At 40.6% G+C, this 18,164-nt stretch overlaps 1 protein-coding gene across 3 annotated transcripts; it reads right to left on the reverse strand.

Annotated features, from left to right (window-relative positions):
- Positions 1-1,821: 1,821 nt before the first annotated feature.
- On the reverse strand, positions 1,822-17,917 carry rasip1 (Ras interacting protein 1). Of its 3 annotated transcripts, none has more exons than XM_055048011.1 (16): positions 17,833-17,917; positions 15,726-15,847; positions 14,987-15,438; positions 14,267-14,527; positions 13,934-14,178; positions 13,423-13,587; positions 11,750-11,954; positions 11,351-11,649; positions 8,896-9,057; positions 6,871-6,911; positions 6,466-6,620; positions 6,217-6,329; positions 4,618-4,912; positions 4,333-4,496; positions 3,438-3,579; positions 1,822-2,284 (listed from the first exon to the last, which is right to left on the reverse strand). In XM_055048011.1, the coding sequence occupies exons 2-16, from the start codon at positions 15,845-15,847 to the stop codon at positions 2,106-2,108; spliced, it is 3,000 nt and encodes a 999-aa protein (XP_054903986.1). In that variant the 5' UTR covers positions 17,833-17,917; the 3' UTR covers positions 1,822-2,105. The 3 variants fall into 3 exon arrangements, with proteins under 3 accessions (XP_054903986.1, XP_054903987.1, XP_054903985.1); XM_055048012.1 differs by lacking the exon at positions 17,833-17,917 and adding an exon at positions 16,501-16,737 and having other exon boundaries at positions 13,934-14,175; XM_055048010.1 differs by lacking the exon at positions 17,833-17,917 and adding an exon at positions 16,501-16,737.
- Positions 17,918-18,164: the final 247 nt, after the last annotated feature.

Genomic DNA, 18,164 nt, shown 5'->3' on the forward strand with positions numbered 1-18,164 from the left:
TAATGCTACCAATTTTCAGTTTCAATTTGTGAAAACTTTCTGCTTTTCTTTCCCGATTGTGACTGCAGTCAGGTAGGCTTGCGGGTCCAGCCAGAGGAAGAAGCAGAGGAGGAAGTTTTGGCGCACTGCATCAAAGACAAGCACTCTAATTAATCCTACACCACAAGGCCAGAGGTGCAGTAGCAGGTTGGTTGTGCTCCCTCCTTTGTACAAAATATTCCTGTTGTGCTGAGCCGACTGCTCGGTTCTTTTAGTAAAGCGAAGCCACACTTCCAGCTGATTCCTCTTCATTGTTACATCAGGGCTCTGAATATCAAAACGAGGAATGAAAATTAAAAAATCTGAACAATCCTGGGAGAATTTAAGTACTAATCCTGGTTCCAATTGATTTTTGAGACTCGATCCCTGTCCGTTTTGAGTTTGTAGGAAAATAAACTCAAGTCCTTCTCTGGACTTGTCGGCTTACAGAGAAATAGCCCGATGTATTATGTAATATTTACATCTAACTTAAAGTAGAAAGTATCAATAAAAAATGACAGAAGTAATCTTAATCAAAGAAAAAAATCTTAATGTGGGATTTTAATAGTCTGTAATTTTTTTTATGACAACAAATTGATGTGTCTGTAAAACACAGACAACAACTACGCGCGTGTGTCAAACGCTTACTGAGCCTTCCTGGTCACACATTCACACGATAGTGTCTCACAACAGAATGGCAAACAGCAGTCATTACATCGTACTGTAATGTCACACAATCATGGCATGGATCTATACCAAGCTGAACCCCATCTGAGTTTAATTATAGCCACTGACTGTGTCTGCATGACATTACTGGAAAGCTGAAGTTGGCGCACAAACACACTCTCACTCATACACCACACCGAATCTCAAGTGAGAGTGATTACAATCACATGATTGATAAATCCTAACCACAAGATGGCTCTTTACATGATTCACAATCTGTTACCGTGGTTTTTTGTTTTTCGTGATCTCTCCAGAGAGAACCGGATACATCATTGAGATGATGTAAGCCGGGGGTCTCTCTCACGGGATTTGAGTTTTGTTTTTGAGCTTTTTTACCGTAAGGGAACTCTTAGAAGCTGACCGGAAGAAATAAGGAAGCCGTCTGGCTGCGCACCAAGAGAGTAGCACGACAACTGGAGTTTTCTTAGACGTCAGAGAGCTTCCGTCTCAAGAGAAAAAAGAAAAGTGAGGAATTGTTTTTATTGGACATCTGGCTGACTAGACGGTGAAACTGACTGGATGTTGCAAAATTGTGACAAACAAGCTCAACTTACTCACTGAATGGTGATTTCACCTGGCTGGTGCTCATGAGAGCTGGCTGCTCTTTGTGATAAATTAGATGACCTTTCTCTGGAGTTTCTACCACCGTATCAGATACCAGAGACTGGAAGCCCTTCTTATCAGTGAATCTCATCAGCTGTAGGGGAAATGACCTAAAAGCCATTCCTGGATTTTAAGTCACAAGGATTTAACCTTTGGAACAGTGAACTTTAGGAAAGGTAACTTTTGTGTGTGGTCATCTTAGTCTCATTTACTTGCCTGAGTCACGACCCAACGTAAATTGCTACCTTCATTACAGAAAATGAGACAGTTACTCTGGAGCGGATGATAATGTACTTGTGTCAGCTCCTTAGTCAGGCAGTTCCACACACTCATCATTTAACGTCAAAGGGGAGTGAGTCCTGCATCGCCACCTTGTGGAATGTTTAGGCTTCTTTTTATGGTGTGGGAGCCGCAGAGCATGCCAAGCCCCAGGGGCCCTGCTGTGGGGAACAAAGACCAAACGGAAACTGTAAGTCTCTTAGACCTGAATTCAGCATTTTATTAAAAACAAGTCATTTGAAAATACACAGAGAAGCCAAGAAAAAAGATGAAGTGAAGCCCAACAATTTTTTGGATGTTCTCTCCCTGCTTTATAAAACTAATTCCACAAAGACGAAACAAAGACAGGATAACTGGTTTGTCAAAAATATTAAAAAGGAATAACTGAAATGAAATCAGGATCAGATGAAGAACGACTGCTATGCAATTAAATGCAGAAATCATTTCCGGTGTCTTTCATTCTGCTGATATGTGCTTTCTCAAAGTCGCGTCCTCTGATTTGCGGGGAGCTCGTCCTGATCGAGTCCCCACAGGAAGGTGCGGAGACGCGTGACTTCCTTTTGGAGCTCAGGGCTTGGGATTGGCTGGCAGAGGTCGAGGCGTGGCGTCTCATTCGGCAGGATGAGAGGAGGGTGGTCTAGAAAGCTCTCAAATATGTCTAAACAAATAAAAAGGAATAGTTGAATTGCAATGTGTTTACAAGCACCCAGCAAAACCTTTTGTCCTATTTTGCCAAACCATGCCAAACCACACAACTTGGTGTTTCTATAGCTTTTGTAAAATGAAGTAACAGATCATTGTAATGTAAAAGAAATATGGCATATGCTTTTCAAAAATTAAGAGAATAGCAATTGTAAAATAAATGAAGTCCTGTTTGCAGTTGGACAAAAGCAATGAAGGGAATCCAACAATCATGACGGAAGCTGCTAATGCTATAACGTTAAAACTTTTTGTCATTTGGAAATCTAACAACGCACATCACCCTGAACATTTCTTTTCCACCTCAAAAACATGGTGGTGGCAGCTTCATGCTGTGGAGACTAATTATGGATGTAGGTAAATTCAGGATAATCATGGAAGAAAACTACTTAGCGGGGAGAAAAATATAGAAACTGGTGTAGTGTTCCACCTTGGAAGGTGGACAATGACTCGTAAGATATGATCCACTACCAAGTTGGAAGGCGTGTTCATATGTTATAATGGCCTGGTCATAGTCCAGACCTTAATATAATGGGGAATCTGAAAGCTTGAAAATTGATCAACGTGTTGTGAAGAAGTATTATTCGTATTAAATAGTGTTCCTTTATGTATCATATAAATGTAATGTTTTTTGAATCACAGTCAAGGTGTTTTTCTGTGCAGCTGGAAACGGTGTACAAACTAATGAAACATGATGTGTCTACTGAAGTAAGTTTCCAGGGTTGTTGAATTTCCCCAGACAGTTATTTGGGAACTTGCTGTTTTTCCCGTGGCCTTCCCTGTATGGAGATGGTTCCTTATGTTTTCCTTTGTCTCTTTTGTTTGGTCTTAGAAGATTGAGTCTCCGCCTCGGTAGTAAAGAGAGATGAATAAAGTAACTATGCAACTCTGGGTTCCTCCGAGCGGATCCTAATTTGTGCCTAATGCAGTGTATTTCTTGCTCTCCGTCTGCAGATGTATTAAAGATTGTTTTTGCTCCCTGACTTTTGTCTGGACCTCAGTCTCTGAATTGTGCACTTCACAGAGTCATGTGACAAAAATTTAAGGATGTGAATACTTTTCCAAGTCACTGTCAGAATAAACCTTGAATGGTTTTATTTGTTAAGTTGTACCTCCGTTCAGGTCTGTGCCAGGTGGAGGAGTCCAGGATGCGGGCGGAGCTCGGGTCGGTCCCAGCTTGTAATGGGTGAGCAGGTGGTGCAGCTGGGCATGACTTAGCAGTTCATGCTCCTCTTTCAGACTGGTCCAAGAGGACTGGAGGATGAGACGTTAAAGAGCCAGTGTTACACTTAATTAAAGGGTAATATTTTTATTTTGAGATCTATGAGGAGACGCGTACATGCTTCAGTGCTACCAGTGGAGCAGCACTTGTGCCAAACCAGACACTTGCTGGGACCGATACAAACATGTCTCATTTTGAGTTACAGGAGAAACTACCAGGACTACAAACAGAGTAGAGAGAGTGAATATAAATCTGTGTTGTGAGCTTTTGGCTTGACAATTTGCAAACTCTTGCATGCAAAACAGACAAAAACAAAATGAAAAAAAATGTGTTGTTTTTTTAACCATTTCAAGCAAAAAGCAGGAGATGGTTAATTTGATTTAATAAAGGGATAAGAAACTAATTTTAAACAGAAAGACGTCCAGTTTTGTTCATTGTAGAAGGCGAGATACTTTCAACTGGCTACCTTCACACTTACTGTAAAGATAGGGAAAGCAATGAGTGAGGTAATGAGTGACTGAGTTTCACTGTGCTGTTACGACAGCTTTCTTGCTCACTGTAATCTACCAGGAACAACAGTCTCAGACGTAGTTTAGTGCAGCTGTTGTTCTGAATGCCGTAATGCCATGAAGTCACTGACCTGAAGGCCTTATCCTGTTTAGTATTAGAATGAAGGTGAACTTGTTTAGTCATTTAAAACTGGGGTCAGGATGAACAAGGGAACTGATGAAGAAGCAGGAATTTTATGGACTTTGGCTTAAATAGTGATAAGAAGATAATTTTACCTGGATCAGTCGTGTTTTGGGAATACATAGAAAGTTGACCGTAACCGAGAGTTTCTTCATAAACTCTGAGGCAATGTCTCCTAACCCCGCACCCTGCAGCCAATCTAGGACCAAATCCAGATTTGTCCGGATCTGGACCGCTCTGGACCATGAAAACAACCCATCTAGAAAAAACAAAACAAAAAGAGGATGCAAAAGAGGAAAAAAAAAAACACACTGAAAATATTTTGTAACTTTTATTTCCCACAACAAACCCCCAAAATAGCTGACCCAGTGCTGTCTTACCTCTCTCCAGCAAAGTATTCAGCAAGGAAGTGTTGGTGAAGAAGAAGAGGTACCCAAACGTTTGGGAGGTGAGCGGCGGAGACAGACACGCTTCTCGAGACAGCATCAAGGAGCAGCGATACACTTCCACCAGTCCGGCGACCTTTGGAGGCAAGACGGACACGTCGTCCACAGCTCCCTCTTCTCCTTTATTCTCATCTCCCTCTGCGCCCCGAGCGCCGTCCTTCTCTTTCTCCTTCTCATCACTGGAAAATGGGTTGGTGTCCAGGAGGGCTGGCAGGAGCGAGTACAGGGTCTTTGTGGACAGGCAAGATGAAAATGTAAGTTATTTTGTAGAAAGGTGAAGTTAAAAAAAAAAAAAAATACATTTTATTGACGTACTTTGGCTTTCCATGAGTTCTATATATACATTGTTTTGCACAGTTGTCAGATTGTTTCCTCTCTGGCAATCGATGATATAAAGTAATACTCTTCAATCTGATCATAGTGTGTTGTAAGAAAATCTGTCTGTGACTCCAATAAACGACGTCTACCAGTTGGAGACCACTAACATTTAATTGAGCTGGCGGTCTGGCCAAAAAGGCATCAGAACCACAGTGAATACAAATTGGGTGTAGTAAAAAAAAAAGTCCTTCAAAAATAATAAACAAGACAATTAAATTATAGATAAGTACTTAACTGCAAAGAGTGGACCCCGCCTATTTGCGGTTCAGCATTCACTAAAGTCTTATTGGTAATTTTTTCTGTGGAACATGAGGCAGGGACGGATTGGCATCGCACTGCTCCAAGAAGAGACGTAAATTGGGCTGATTTTACCTTGAGCCCAAAAAACTTGTTTAATTTAGATAAATGAGTCATCATAACACCAGCAAGTTGGATGTCAAACGCCTCAAATATATCACTTGTTTTCTTTGCAACAATGTTCTTTTTGTTTGTTTATGTTGTTGTAGACAGCAGGAATTTCAGTGCTGCTGTCTTTTCAATGAATTTGGAGACATGTAAAAATTTTTGCAAAGTCCTCATTGTCCCCTATTTACTTGTTGGTCTGGTGACACGCCTTCACTGTGGTGTGGTTTAAAGAGTGAGAAGGTTTTTTTGTCACCTTCTCTGGACTGATAGATTCTGGTTTATTTCAACTCCTCAGCACACAATGGACATGAAAAACTGGGATGATGGCAGGAAATTCCTAATAGGGCGTTGGACAACAATTTTGGGATACTTTACAGCTGACTCATTCTGCCCAGTAAAATCGTGCCGAAAGATTGTAAAATATAATCTTGCCTTCTACTAAAAGAAAACATGCGTTTGAAAAGTAAAAAACTCAACACATGAAGACGTCTACTGATGTCTAATGTCGTTAGACGGTCTTAGCAAGGATCAAAAAGGCCAGCAGGCTTGACTTTCAACATATTTGGCAAACTTTGGAGAGAACATCTGAACATTTTCAACCAATTTTCCGGACCAAATAAGGACAAAAACTGGATGACCTGAAGTTGCCACAACTTCAGGTCATCCAGTTCTGTCTTTATCGAGCCATTTTGCTGTTTACTTGCAGAGTTTAGATTTTAAAGAATGAGGCAAGCTTTATTATTGATTTACCTTGGTGAGATGATACACACACTGCTGGAAGGTGTGCATTATGACATCATCCAGCTGGGCTAGAGCCTCTGAACAGGTGTCCATGTCAGCTGTCAAAACCGGATCCCCGGGGGCTTTCCAAGAAATAATCAGCAAGAGCAATTAGAGACCAAGCAGCAGCTTTCATTTCTGTGCTGGCTCTTTTGCTAATTTGAACTGTAAAACCCCCCTCAGTTTCCAAAATATCCACATTTCCCAAATCCTTGTTACCTTCAAATTCCCACTCTTTCTCCATTGTTTCAACTTTGACCTGGAAGAAGTTAAGGAGCTCTGTGGCATTTGACATCCAGAACATGAGGGGTCGCAAATCAGAAGACAGCTGCTGGACATTTGGAGTGTTTATCTCCCCTTCCTGGTCTGGCGAACTGCACAAGACATTTAGGTAACCCCAAAGTTATGTTATTGTGTACATTCTCCGAGATGACTAAAAATAGACAGTTATTTTTACCCAGCTATATTTGAGAAACTGTCCGACTGATGTGTTTTAAAAGGCCTTCATCATGTTAGAAAAATGTCCCAAAGACATAACAGCACCAACACAATCATGTATTATGAAAACAAAAGCAAGAGCTCTCTAAACAGAGAAAACATTACGTAGGACAAAAATCTTCTTACTTTTGCGTGGGATGCTTATCCCCGAATTCCTTAATGTTATCCTGCAGAGAGAGTTGAAGAGGCGTCTTAGTGTGTGGTAGAGAGGGGGGGGGGTTGCAGAGTCTAGCCCTGCAGCCAGGACAATTACGGCACATTTTCCAGCAGGAGGGGAAGTGACATCAGTTCATCCTCGCTACCCAGCAGGCCACAATGGAGGGCATTTGTCTGTCTGCTGGTTTCTCTGTCTGACTGAATGTGGTTGTCTCACTCATCTTACCTGATGTTTTTCCTGCCAACTTTGTTTGAGTGCTGTCTGGGTCATGGTGTCATGAAACGCTATCCTAAAAAAGTTAATTTGTTCCAAACAGAGACACTCCTAAACATTCGGGGTATTATGAACTTACTTTTTTTTTTTTTTTCAAATTACAAAGCAGGTGCATTCTTCTATGGTTGGCAGTCAACTCATTTCTTTTTCAGAAATTACACTACATTATGCAGTTAAACAAGAAAACAGTGTCTTTCAGCCCAGTATTCACAGCTGTCGAACTTTTTTAGGTTTTGTAAACTTCAATTTCTTTCAATATTTGGTAACAAAATGTACCACATTTGCAAAAGGAGGAAAGTTTGGAGCTCAACACCAACAGTGTCTCTTTCAGAATCAGAACCACATTATTGAAAAATTAGACAAAAAATTAAGTTGCCATTTACACGTTTAAAATAAAAATCTAAAAACTAAGATTTTTGCCAATTATTTTTCAGATTTGTTTTTATGAATTTATGGGTTTATGTCCAGGGTCATTGTCAAGCTGGATCGTGAAGGAACCTCGAGTCTTTTGCAATCTCTAAGTGGTTTTCCCGTTTCTGCAGAACACCCCCACAGCAGCATGCTGCCTCCACCATGAGTCACCATATGAATGACAGGCATGAAGATTGTTAGGTTTTCTACAAACATCTCCGGAAAAAATTAAGAGACCACTTAAAATGACCAGTTTCTCTGATTTTACTTTTTATAGTTATATGTTTGAGTAAAATGAACTTTGTTATTTTATTCTATGAACTTCTGACATGTCTCTAAAATTCAAAGCAAAAAGTATTAGTATGTATTCGAAGAAAATGAGAAATGGTCAAAATAACAAAAAAGAGGCCGTGCTTTCAGACCTCAAATAATGCAAAGAAAACAAGTTATTTGTTTAGAAATAACAACACGAATGTTTTAACTCATGAAGAGTTCAGAAATCAATATTTGGTGGAATAACAATGTTTTTTTTGTTTTTTTTAATGAGGTTCAATGAAGTAATCACTTCCTTTATCCAGAGCTGTGTATATTGATGTTCTGTGTGTTTGGTATGTCCCCTACATGGCCACAAAGATTTTCTTTGTGGCCATGTAGGATATTTTCTTTAAAATATTACTTTGTTTTGACAAGATTTTGTTTTAGTAAATCACTACTAGCTGTCCTGCCAATCCACATGAGCTGAGGATCTCTCCAGCTCCTCCAGAATCTCCTTGGGCCTCTTGGCTGCTTCTCTAATTAATTCCTCCTTCTGGTCGTTTTCTCAGTTTAGATGGATATCCAGTTTGTGGTAGATTTGTAATATTGCCATGCCATGTGTTTCAAATCTTGACATCAAATAAGCCTAATTTTAACATTTTTAGAAACTCAAATAAGGTAAAATTACACATCGGTGTAATATATTTACTTGTTAGGTTATTTTTGAAAGCAGATATAAAGGTTTTTTTTTCAGGGGTATCAAAATAAAGGGGGCAGAATACCAATATAAGCAGCATTTTTCAGATTTAGGTTTAAAAAAGTATTTGAAAATGTTTTTCTTTCACTTCCCAGTTATGCACTTTTTTGTGTTGGCCACTGAAACATGCTTAAGTTTGTAGATTTTATGTGATATGATACTTCAAGGGAGCCAATACTTTTGCGTTCCACTATGCTTCTTAGAATTAAACAGTAGCTTGATGAAATTACACAGCTGGATTTTAAACTCCAATGCTTGGTTTCCACAAAATTCTGTTGTTTTTGTTCTTTTTACTTACCCACACAATTTCTTTAATTAGGTTGGCTGATTTAAGTAATATCTGTGGTGTCAGAGCAGGGTCCAGATGTTTGGAGGCATGATCTATCATGATGGACAGCAGATAGGCAGGAGCTAAAGGTCCACCACCAGAGTCTGGAGAGGAGTTTTTAGAAATTATCTCCTGAAAAAAAAAGAAGGAAAAAACATAAATTTTATGCTTCCAGAGTTTACAACTCGCTCGAAAATTATTCGAAACCCTTGAAAAGATCTAGACATCAGCCAAAGATACAAGGCTGTTATAAAGACTTGGAGACCCCAACATACCCAACCAATGACCTACAGGATTGTTTTACCCTCCTTAGCATCCACTTCATGTTGTGTGGTGGTAAGATAAACATACATCTTGTTTATTACAGCTCTGTTTGTTCTAAACTTTAACCACCGCCTGTAAAAATGGGCAAGTTAGGACATGTACCCAATTTCCAACATCTTCTTTACTTGAAGCCTGTGTCGACATTACAGCTACTGACTGCTTTGGATATTTTTAGATATTTGTAATAGTTTTTTGTTGTTTTTTTCCCCCTTCTCTCACCCAATGCCTGCAGGAGTAAGGCATGTGCCCCCCCACAAGCCTGAGTACACGCAATAGATGAATTATATATTTTTTCTCTAGTTTTGAAAAAGTAAAAACTGTTTGTGTTGAATTTCAAATGGAAAATGCTGCAATTAATAATTAGTGCCAGACAGTAGACAGCAACAATTAGGTGCATCAAAATTTAAAGGAAGAAGACTGTGAGAGTAGCTAGCAGTGTTAGGTTACAGACTTCAAAGCTGTATTCAAAGCAAAATTGTGGTTGTTTCTTTGACCTGGTTTACCCTTTTCTCTCAGCCATATAATTTCTCCAGATTGCAATTTTTGAGCTAGGATAAACTGAGACAGATATGAAATATACTAGAAAATGGCTCCATTGTGTTTTTTTGGTTTAAAGCAGGAGGCATATGTGCAAAGTTGGCCTCTACGTTATCGTTTTTAATTATCTATGGTTATTCACTACATGCAGGCATCTACCTTCAAAAATCTTTTTTTTTCATCAAAAATTCTGTTTACATAAGGATGAGATTGACAAAATTTCAGTTTTGCAAATTATACATTGGTGTGGACAGAACATGAATGAGATTATGCTCCTTTGTTTTTCTATGTCCATGAGTGGCTAAGGGAAATGTGCCTCTCTTTCATGTCACATATACATTTTAAAAATTTTTAAAGAAAAAGTTCCAATTATTTTCTAAATAATTGGAAATAAATAATAACCACTGCTTTTGTAGAAAAACAAACTATATTTCACATTGGAATTTCCCTTCCATTTTATTAAAATACTCAATGTAAAGATAAGATTTCTCAAAAGTTGTTCAATGTAAAATCTTCTGCAAAACAGAATGTAACCCCTATTTTAGTAACTGATAAGCCAACGTTTATTAAAATAACTTAAAACTGGTTATTACAGTTAAGATTTGCTCAGAATTATCCATTTAAAATCAGAACAAATTAAGGATGAGCTCCGAGGTCATGGTTCATCAGTGTTAGATGGTAACATCAGTCATTGATTGAGACAAGGTGGACTTCATGGGAGACAACCAAGAAAGCAAACCATAAATAAGTCAGGCTGAATTTGCCACAATACATATTGACAAGCTTCCATGATACCATAGACAAACGAACAAGAGGACCCTTGTCTCTACTGTGAAACATGGAGCAGACTCAGTATGAGTGAATTCAAACCAGCTCTGTTTAGTCTGCTTTAATAAAACTTTGATATCCTAGACTTTTATTGCCTAGACAGTTTGGTTGGGAGGAGGTGTGAATGTGCAATCAAACTGATTGATAAAGAACAAAAAAAGAAGTGTGGCCCGTCTAAAAACCTATAGGTCTCAGTTCAGTTGTGGTGAAGTCCAGAACGGTTTGAATGCATATGGCGGATGGGAGACCACTCTAAAGGCAGGAAGTGAACTATAGCACAGGGCAATCTGGGTAAATACAACCAAAACAAATGTATGAGTCTAACGCTACTGGGAGAAATGGCTCATAGTCTTTTACCAAAGACAAAAGAGAAATCCTGCAACCGCAAAAATCTGACACCACTCTATTTTTGTTTTCATTTCGTGAAGAAGAAAGTTGTGCTCTTGAGTTCTCCAGAGGTTTTCGTGTAATTTTGTTCAGTGGTTTCTGGGTCAGCGTCACCACAGGCGAAGGGGCAAACAGGTTTGACAAAGGGTTTAGATTGTTTGACACAATGCAGTGGGAAAGCAAACAGCACCAGATGAAAATGTAACAAATCCAAGGATTTTGGAGATAAATGTGATGCCTCGTGTCTGTAAGTTTGATCTCAGTCATATGAATTATACATTTTAAATCTTTTTATATGTATTGTCCAGAGGTTCCAATAGGAGTGAAGCACGTTGTCTGCAAATCTCACCTGTAACAAGACATCTGCATGACGAGAGTGAAATTTCAGAAGTGCCTCAGTGGAGCCCAGATAATGTCTCAGGGCCTCCTGTCTGTCCACCAGCCCCGAAGGACAGCAGGGGGTGGAGGTGTCTGCCTGCCACGGCAGCGTCAATGCGAGCGGTGGGGCAGGAGTGACACGAGGGTCTCTGTAGAGGAAAAGGAAGTGGTCCCCCAGACCAACCACGTCTCCGGGCTTTAGGACCGTCTCCCTGTACACTGTTACTCCATTGTGAGTGACTGCACCTCCTCTGAAGGGTCGCATGAGAGCTGGGGTGGAAGAAAATAATATTATGGACTGGATTTGACCAAACCTTGTGATAATAATGGTTTTATTCTGAATGCTTTATTACTGATGTGTTTTAGGTACCGTGTCCTTTGGGTGTCTCTGGAACAGCAGCGTCTCTCCTGACCAGTAAGTGCCTGACCAAAATATCAGGAGCAGAAAGGAATGTGTCCACCTTCAGGGGTCTCTTCCCTTTCCTCTCTCTCTCTCTGTCCTTCTCTCTCTCCTTCGCTGTAGGCTTTCTCCCAAACACGTGTGTAAATCCCGCCATGATGTACAAAACAAAATCCTACACAAAACACACACAGCGGAGGCTCAGGGAGGTCTGTTATCTGCTGAGAGATGTAGTTTACATCAGATGTTAAGTTACACAGAAAGCAGTTGATAAAGACTGAAGTGTGTCACAGGTTGTTATAATAGACACCTGTGTGACATCATTGTTTGAGGTGGAGTGCACACAGGGGGTTATTGTGCAGACTTTTTGTTATTTTGTGCCGGATTCTAAACAAGAGAAGGTTGTAAAGGGATGGAAACCCCGATGGTATGTGGCGATTACAGACATGTAGGTATGATGTCATGACCGGGTGTGTGCATGCACGTCCTTCTGCACAGCTCCGCGCCCCCTCATTTACATATGTGCACATCAAACCACATCTCTGTTCAGTGCATTGCAAAAGTATTCCCACGCTCTGACTTGTTTTCACATTTTGCCATATGATAACCACAGCTTCAGTGTATTTTACCAGACCTCTAATGGCACAGACCAACAAAAATGTGAAGGGGAACAGAAATATTAGAAAGCTTTCCAAAACTATAACCAATAAAAATTCGAAAAGTGTGGTTTTTCTATACATTTACTCTACTTTGATGTAATATCCCTTAATAAAATGTTGTGCAACCAACTGACTTAAACCTAACTATTAAAAAGTTAAGTTTAAGGCAGAATTTACACACCTGAAGACCTTTGAAGTGTTTTCATACAACATTAGGGAACAAACAGCATCATGAAAACCCAGGAGTAACACAGGTCAGACAGAAATTTGTTCATGTTGGGATTTGATTTGCTAAAAGCCTCATGTGGGACATAGCATGTTGAAATAAAAAAATCTTCTGGTCAGATGAGACCAAAATTTTCAATTTTTTTTTGTTGTTGTTGCATGAATGTGAAATCCCTCCTACATGTAGAGGAAAAAACAGCCCTGCACACATGGTGAAACATGGTGGTGGTAGCATCATGCTGCGTGAATGCCTTTCTTCAGCAAGAATCTTATCAAGTCTGAACTGTAAATACAGTATGAAACCAGATTTAAGTCCAGTCTAGAATATGAAGCAACACTTGAAAAGTGCTGCCCATAGACGCTTCTCCTGTCCAATCTAACTAAGCTGAGGACAAAAATGTCTTTCGATGTGGAGATCTGGAGGAGACAGACCCCCAAAGTTCTGTCTCCACCATAGACAGACCTTTGGACAGTTTGTAATTACAGCAATTACTGGTAATTGTTGCAAAAGGTTAATCTACAAAGAGTTGAACCAGTGAGGCTAAATGCAAATATATGCCACATTTCTGACTTATGGAAATAATGTATCCCTTTCCTCCCACTTCACAAATGTGCATTGTGTGTTTTGGTCAATCACCTAAAATAATGTGATAAAACTTGAGAAAGTCTGAATACTTTTGCAAGGCACTGCAGGTATATGCAACTGTAAATTCTTTCTGAGTTGTTCAATGTATGATATCATCTGTCAGCATGTCTTGCCTTGCTCTGATCATAACCCTGCAGCAAAAGGAAGTAGGGTCGGTCTGTGGGTGGAAGAATAAGGCTCTGCGACATCACTTCCAGGTCGCAATTGGAGTAATGTTTCTCTTCATCTGCTGGCTGATTTGTCCATCCAACCTTCGCCTCAACTCTCGATGCTCTGACCTGAGGAAGCAGGTGAAGACGTGATGGTTAGATACAATGAAAATGAGATGAAAACCACATTTTATAAAAACAGAAAAATTTTAATTATCACAACACAACAGAATCAAAAAGAGAGAAACCACCAGACCGCCTGAAAACAATGCAATATATTACAAATAACACATTTCTGGAGAATTAAACTTTTTTTTTTTTTTTTGTAATTCTATGGGTTTTTTTTGTTGTTGTTATCCAAAATCTCATCCTGTTTATTCTATGTTTTGGACGTTGTTGTTTTGTAAATCTCAGAATCACTGTACTTAGAGCTCCAAATGAGCACATTCAGTCCCGACTGCATTGTCCTCATTACCTCTCCAGGCTGCGGGTTGATCATGCTCACAATGTTCTTCCTATCCTGTGCTCCTCCACCATTGTTGGGCCGGTTCCCTGTACCACGGGACTCGTTGCTGACGTGGTTGCCCTGTCGCCGGCGCAGGCTCAGGTTCATGTCGCTGATGCTCCTGCGGAGCTCAGTGTTCCTCCCACGGTGACCTCGTTCAGTCTCCTCCAGCCCACCGCCAGACGACATCCGGCTCCGCCGCCAGCGCACACCTGCTACCCCAAATATAATCATATCATTTATCAGGTTTACCACAGTGTCCTACATTAAGAGGTACAGCTCACTGAACATGAAGAGACAAACCTTGGTGGCTCTCCCCCTCCCTCTCCCGGTCCTTCTCCCTTTCTCTTTCCTCTCTTTCATAGTCTTCCTTCCTATAAATTTCAAAGCGTCGCTCGAATCCATCCTTGGGCCGCCACATGTCCACCAACATCAAGGGACATTCCCATGGGGCAACACCTCTCCGGCACTCTGTCTCCCATTTGATAGCGCCATCTGGTTGCTGGACAGGCTTTCCGATGACATCACACAACAGGAAGTCTTCAGGGCTGTGCTTCTGGATAACTAGAAAATCATACAAGAAGGAAAGAAGACAAAACAAAGAGCGGTCATGTTTCTGTGGAACTGCTGGTTTTGTTTATAATGATGTAGAAAATCCAGACCTCATTTTCAGGAGGGACCCGGGAAAAAATCAGCAACACAAAGTTAGGGATATTTGTTGCACTGTTTTATTTAGGGGTATCAGATTAAAAGGGCGACTGAATACAAATGCTCACCAAACTTTACAGATCTTTATTTGTGAAAAATTGTGAAAAATATGCTTTGCTTTTTCTGATACTTTTTAATTACAGGCTTCTTAGCGTCATTCGGATGAAGCTCCAATGCAATATGTTGAATTTTGTAGTAATTGAACAAAAAAGTTCAAAGGATGTGAGTTCTGTTGCAAGGCATTGCGTATCAAGTAATTGAAGACTGGTTGCAATTTAATAAGATATGAAGAGGTACACATGAGGGATCCCATACCTGCATCTTCTGTCTCCTCCCTTTCTCTTTCAGTGTATCGAGTGATGACCTGAGCGATGAGCTGCCTGGACGTGGAATGAATGTTGGCCAGCAAGGAGCGATAGTTAGCTCCACTGGCAAAAGCATCCCCATAGATCTTGATCAAGCCAGGGGCCGAGGAGGGGGCAACGGCCAAGTAGTGGTGGGCTGATGGGGCGACAGAGGTAGCCCAAAGCTCTCTCTCCCTCTCTCCCACGGCCCGGTCCCGGTCGCTATTTGAGCGCCCCCGCAGGAAGAGCTGAGAAATACGCTTTGTCCGAGACTGGGGGCCAGCGGGCCGGGGCCTGAGGAAGGCCGGAGAAGGAGAAGGGGATGGGGAAGGGGAAGCCAGCGAGGGGGTGGAGTTGGAAAGGGAAGAGGACGGCGCAGAGGGGGCCTCGTGGAGCGAGGCTGCGTCTGAGCTGGTAGTCGACCTGGAGACAAAAGAGCGAGGGGGAGGAGAGGGAGGGAGGAAGAGACGAGTCAGCTGTGAATTATAACTGAAAAACAACCAGGACTAAAATAAAACAGGGGAAGCAAACAGAGCTGACAGGATATAATGACAGTGGAAGTAAGATAAGATGGCATCAACACACAGGCTGGGCCTTCAACAATTCTTATCAGGCTCTGGATCCTACCCTGATGATGATAACTGGCAGTGATGTCCTGTAAAAGCACACAATGAGGAAATTGAAGATAGCAAAAAAAGGTTTAAACTGACTTGACGGAGATGGCGCTGGGCCAACGACGTCCCAGTTTGGCAAAATGTTTCCTGGGAGAGTTGATCCACAATCCGACTGGGAAATGAAGCTTTCTGAAGCGAGGACTGCCAGACCCCTCCATCTGACCCCACAACCCCCGCAAAAAAAAAAAAAAGAAAACAGGATGCATATGTCATTCAGACAGATAAACATTTCTATTATTTCTTTTTCTCCATTCAATCCATCTATGTGTGTCAATGATGCCAGGACAGAAAACAATATAACAATGGAATGATGTCATCGTCAAAATAATGCAAACAGGATACCTGCAACAGGTTGTCAACATGGTGCAAACAAACTAAAAGAAATCATTCCCACTTCCCTTTTCCCCATAAAAAAGCCCCTAAAAATTGTAGAGTGTGTGTTTCCCATTCTCAAACAGGAAGTGTGTTTTGTAGAACTCAGGTCCAGCTGTCGCAGAGACCGGGAAAATCCCACTCCAAAGGTCACTGCCCCTGTGTTTCTTGGGAAACCTCAGCGATTAAATCCTAATTGTAGGTGAAAAAGCAAAACAGAAGACACCTGCTTTCTTGTTCTCTACAATCAAATTTTGGGGTTGAAGACAATCATTAAGCCTTTGTTGAAAAACCATAATAATCCTCACATCCTGACACAGAAATCCACACCTCGAATCTTTTCTTTTCAGTCTGCAGGCGGAAACCATGGCTGACAGTGCGCTAAAGTGGGCTGAGAAAATTAAAGAGCATTAATTTGTTTAGTTGTGAATAAACTTACCCACTTTCACTTTGGTAAAATAAGATATGATTATCGTTATCCACCCAACGATAAATAAACAGCTCAAAGAAGTCCGATAACGGTGCGCGTTTCCTTCTCCTCTCCACAAAGATCCATTTTTGAAAGGCCTCGGCCCGACACACTCACTACAGTACGAACGTGTTTCTATTTAAAATAACCTAAAAAGTACTTTTAGCAAGTTTTTCTTTCTAAGTGGAAAATTTCTGCTGCCTCCCTCTCTGTGGTTCTCAGCCACTCTGGGTCTATAGATAGAGTAACGGGCCTATTGTTCCAAGTGACAGAATTTCCTTCCTTTGCTTTGGACAACACCTATATCCTGGCTGAGAGAGAAAGAAAGGGACAGATTGGTAGAAAGAGTGGGAAGGGTGGATTTACATGTGCATATTAGAGTTTAAAACATTTTAGGCACATAAAAATAACAGTTTCTTATTAAATGTTTAATAAAAATCTAAATATTTTAATCGATCGCAAATATATGTCCAATGTAAATCCAGCAGAGTAAAGCGAATTACAATGAGGAGAGCAATCCAATCCCAAGCCAAATCACAGAGACATGGAGTTTGTGTGATGTTTCGCTGGAAAGAGGATGAAGGAAACACATGCAGTGACAGGATGCGTGATGTAGACACCTGTGATCTTTGGCCTAGTCTTCAACAGGAAGATGCTGATGGAAAGGGAAAGGCCACTATCCTTGTGTTTCGACTCATGTGCTTTCAAGTTCACATTGCTAAACCATATTTGGTAAAACAGATGATTGTGGAATGTCTCATTCCAAGTACCTTGTGTAAGTATTCACACCCCTTTCACTTTTCTTTTTAACACAAACGTCAGCATATTTTGTTATGATTTTACATAAAAAGGTGCATACTTGTGAAGTAGAAGGAGAATTTGTGGTCAGTGCAGCTGGGTTTAATTTAAAGCTCAATAGAAATCCAAATGTGGAGCGTTCAGAGGTTAGAGAACGTTTGTGAACAAACACAATCATGAAGACCAAGAAAAACAGCAGACAGGTAAAGAAGAAAGCTGCAGAGAAGTTGAAGGCAGGATTTCAAGTACTGAACATCTCACAGAGCCCTGTCCACCCATCATCACGTACTGGAAAGATATGGAGAAGCTGCAACAACACATGTCCGTTCACCTCAGTTTGAGGGCCAGCAAGAAAAGCAGCCAAGACACCCGTGGTGCTTTTTTCTGATTTTTACTGAGCAAAAACCTGTTTTTTAAATTTTCACATTCGTGGGCTATTTTGTCTTAGTCTTTCACCTGAAGTCCCAACAAAACCCTATTACAATAGTAGTAAAACTTACTTACCTAAAAACTTCTGCTTGGAGGTTGCATGTTTCCCCATCCCTGCAACAGTTTCTCAGGTTTCTCCAATGTAGATCAGAAAGTGATTCTAGATTGGATATAAGCATGAATAGTTGTTTGATCAAGATTGATTTCAGATATTCACAAACTCTTGTAGTAAGACAACAAAAACTAAGGTGGATTTAAAAGTCAACTAAATTTTGGTGCCGTACAACTACTTCCACATCAGTTATAGGAGGATGAGTATAGAAGATAGGTGGCAAGTGAAGATTGGCATAGAAAGACATTTTCACTGTCAAAATTTAAGATATGACAATTTGATGACACAGAGCAAC

Source organism: Poeciliopsis prolifica, unplaced genomic scaffold (genome assembly GCF_027474105.1).
Source record: "Poeciliopsis prolifica strain line A6 unplaced genomic scaffold, Auburn_PproV2 SCAFFOLD026, whole genome shotgun sequence".
Taxonomy (NCBI): Eukaryota; Metazoa; Chordata; class Actinopteri; order Cyprinodontiformes; family Poeciliidae; genus Poeciliopsis; species Poeciliopsis prolifica.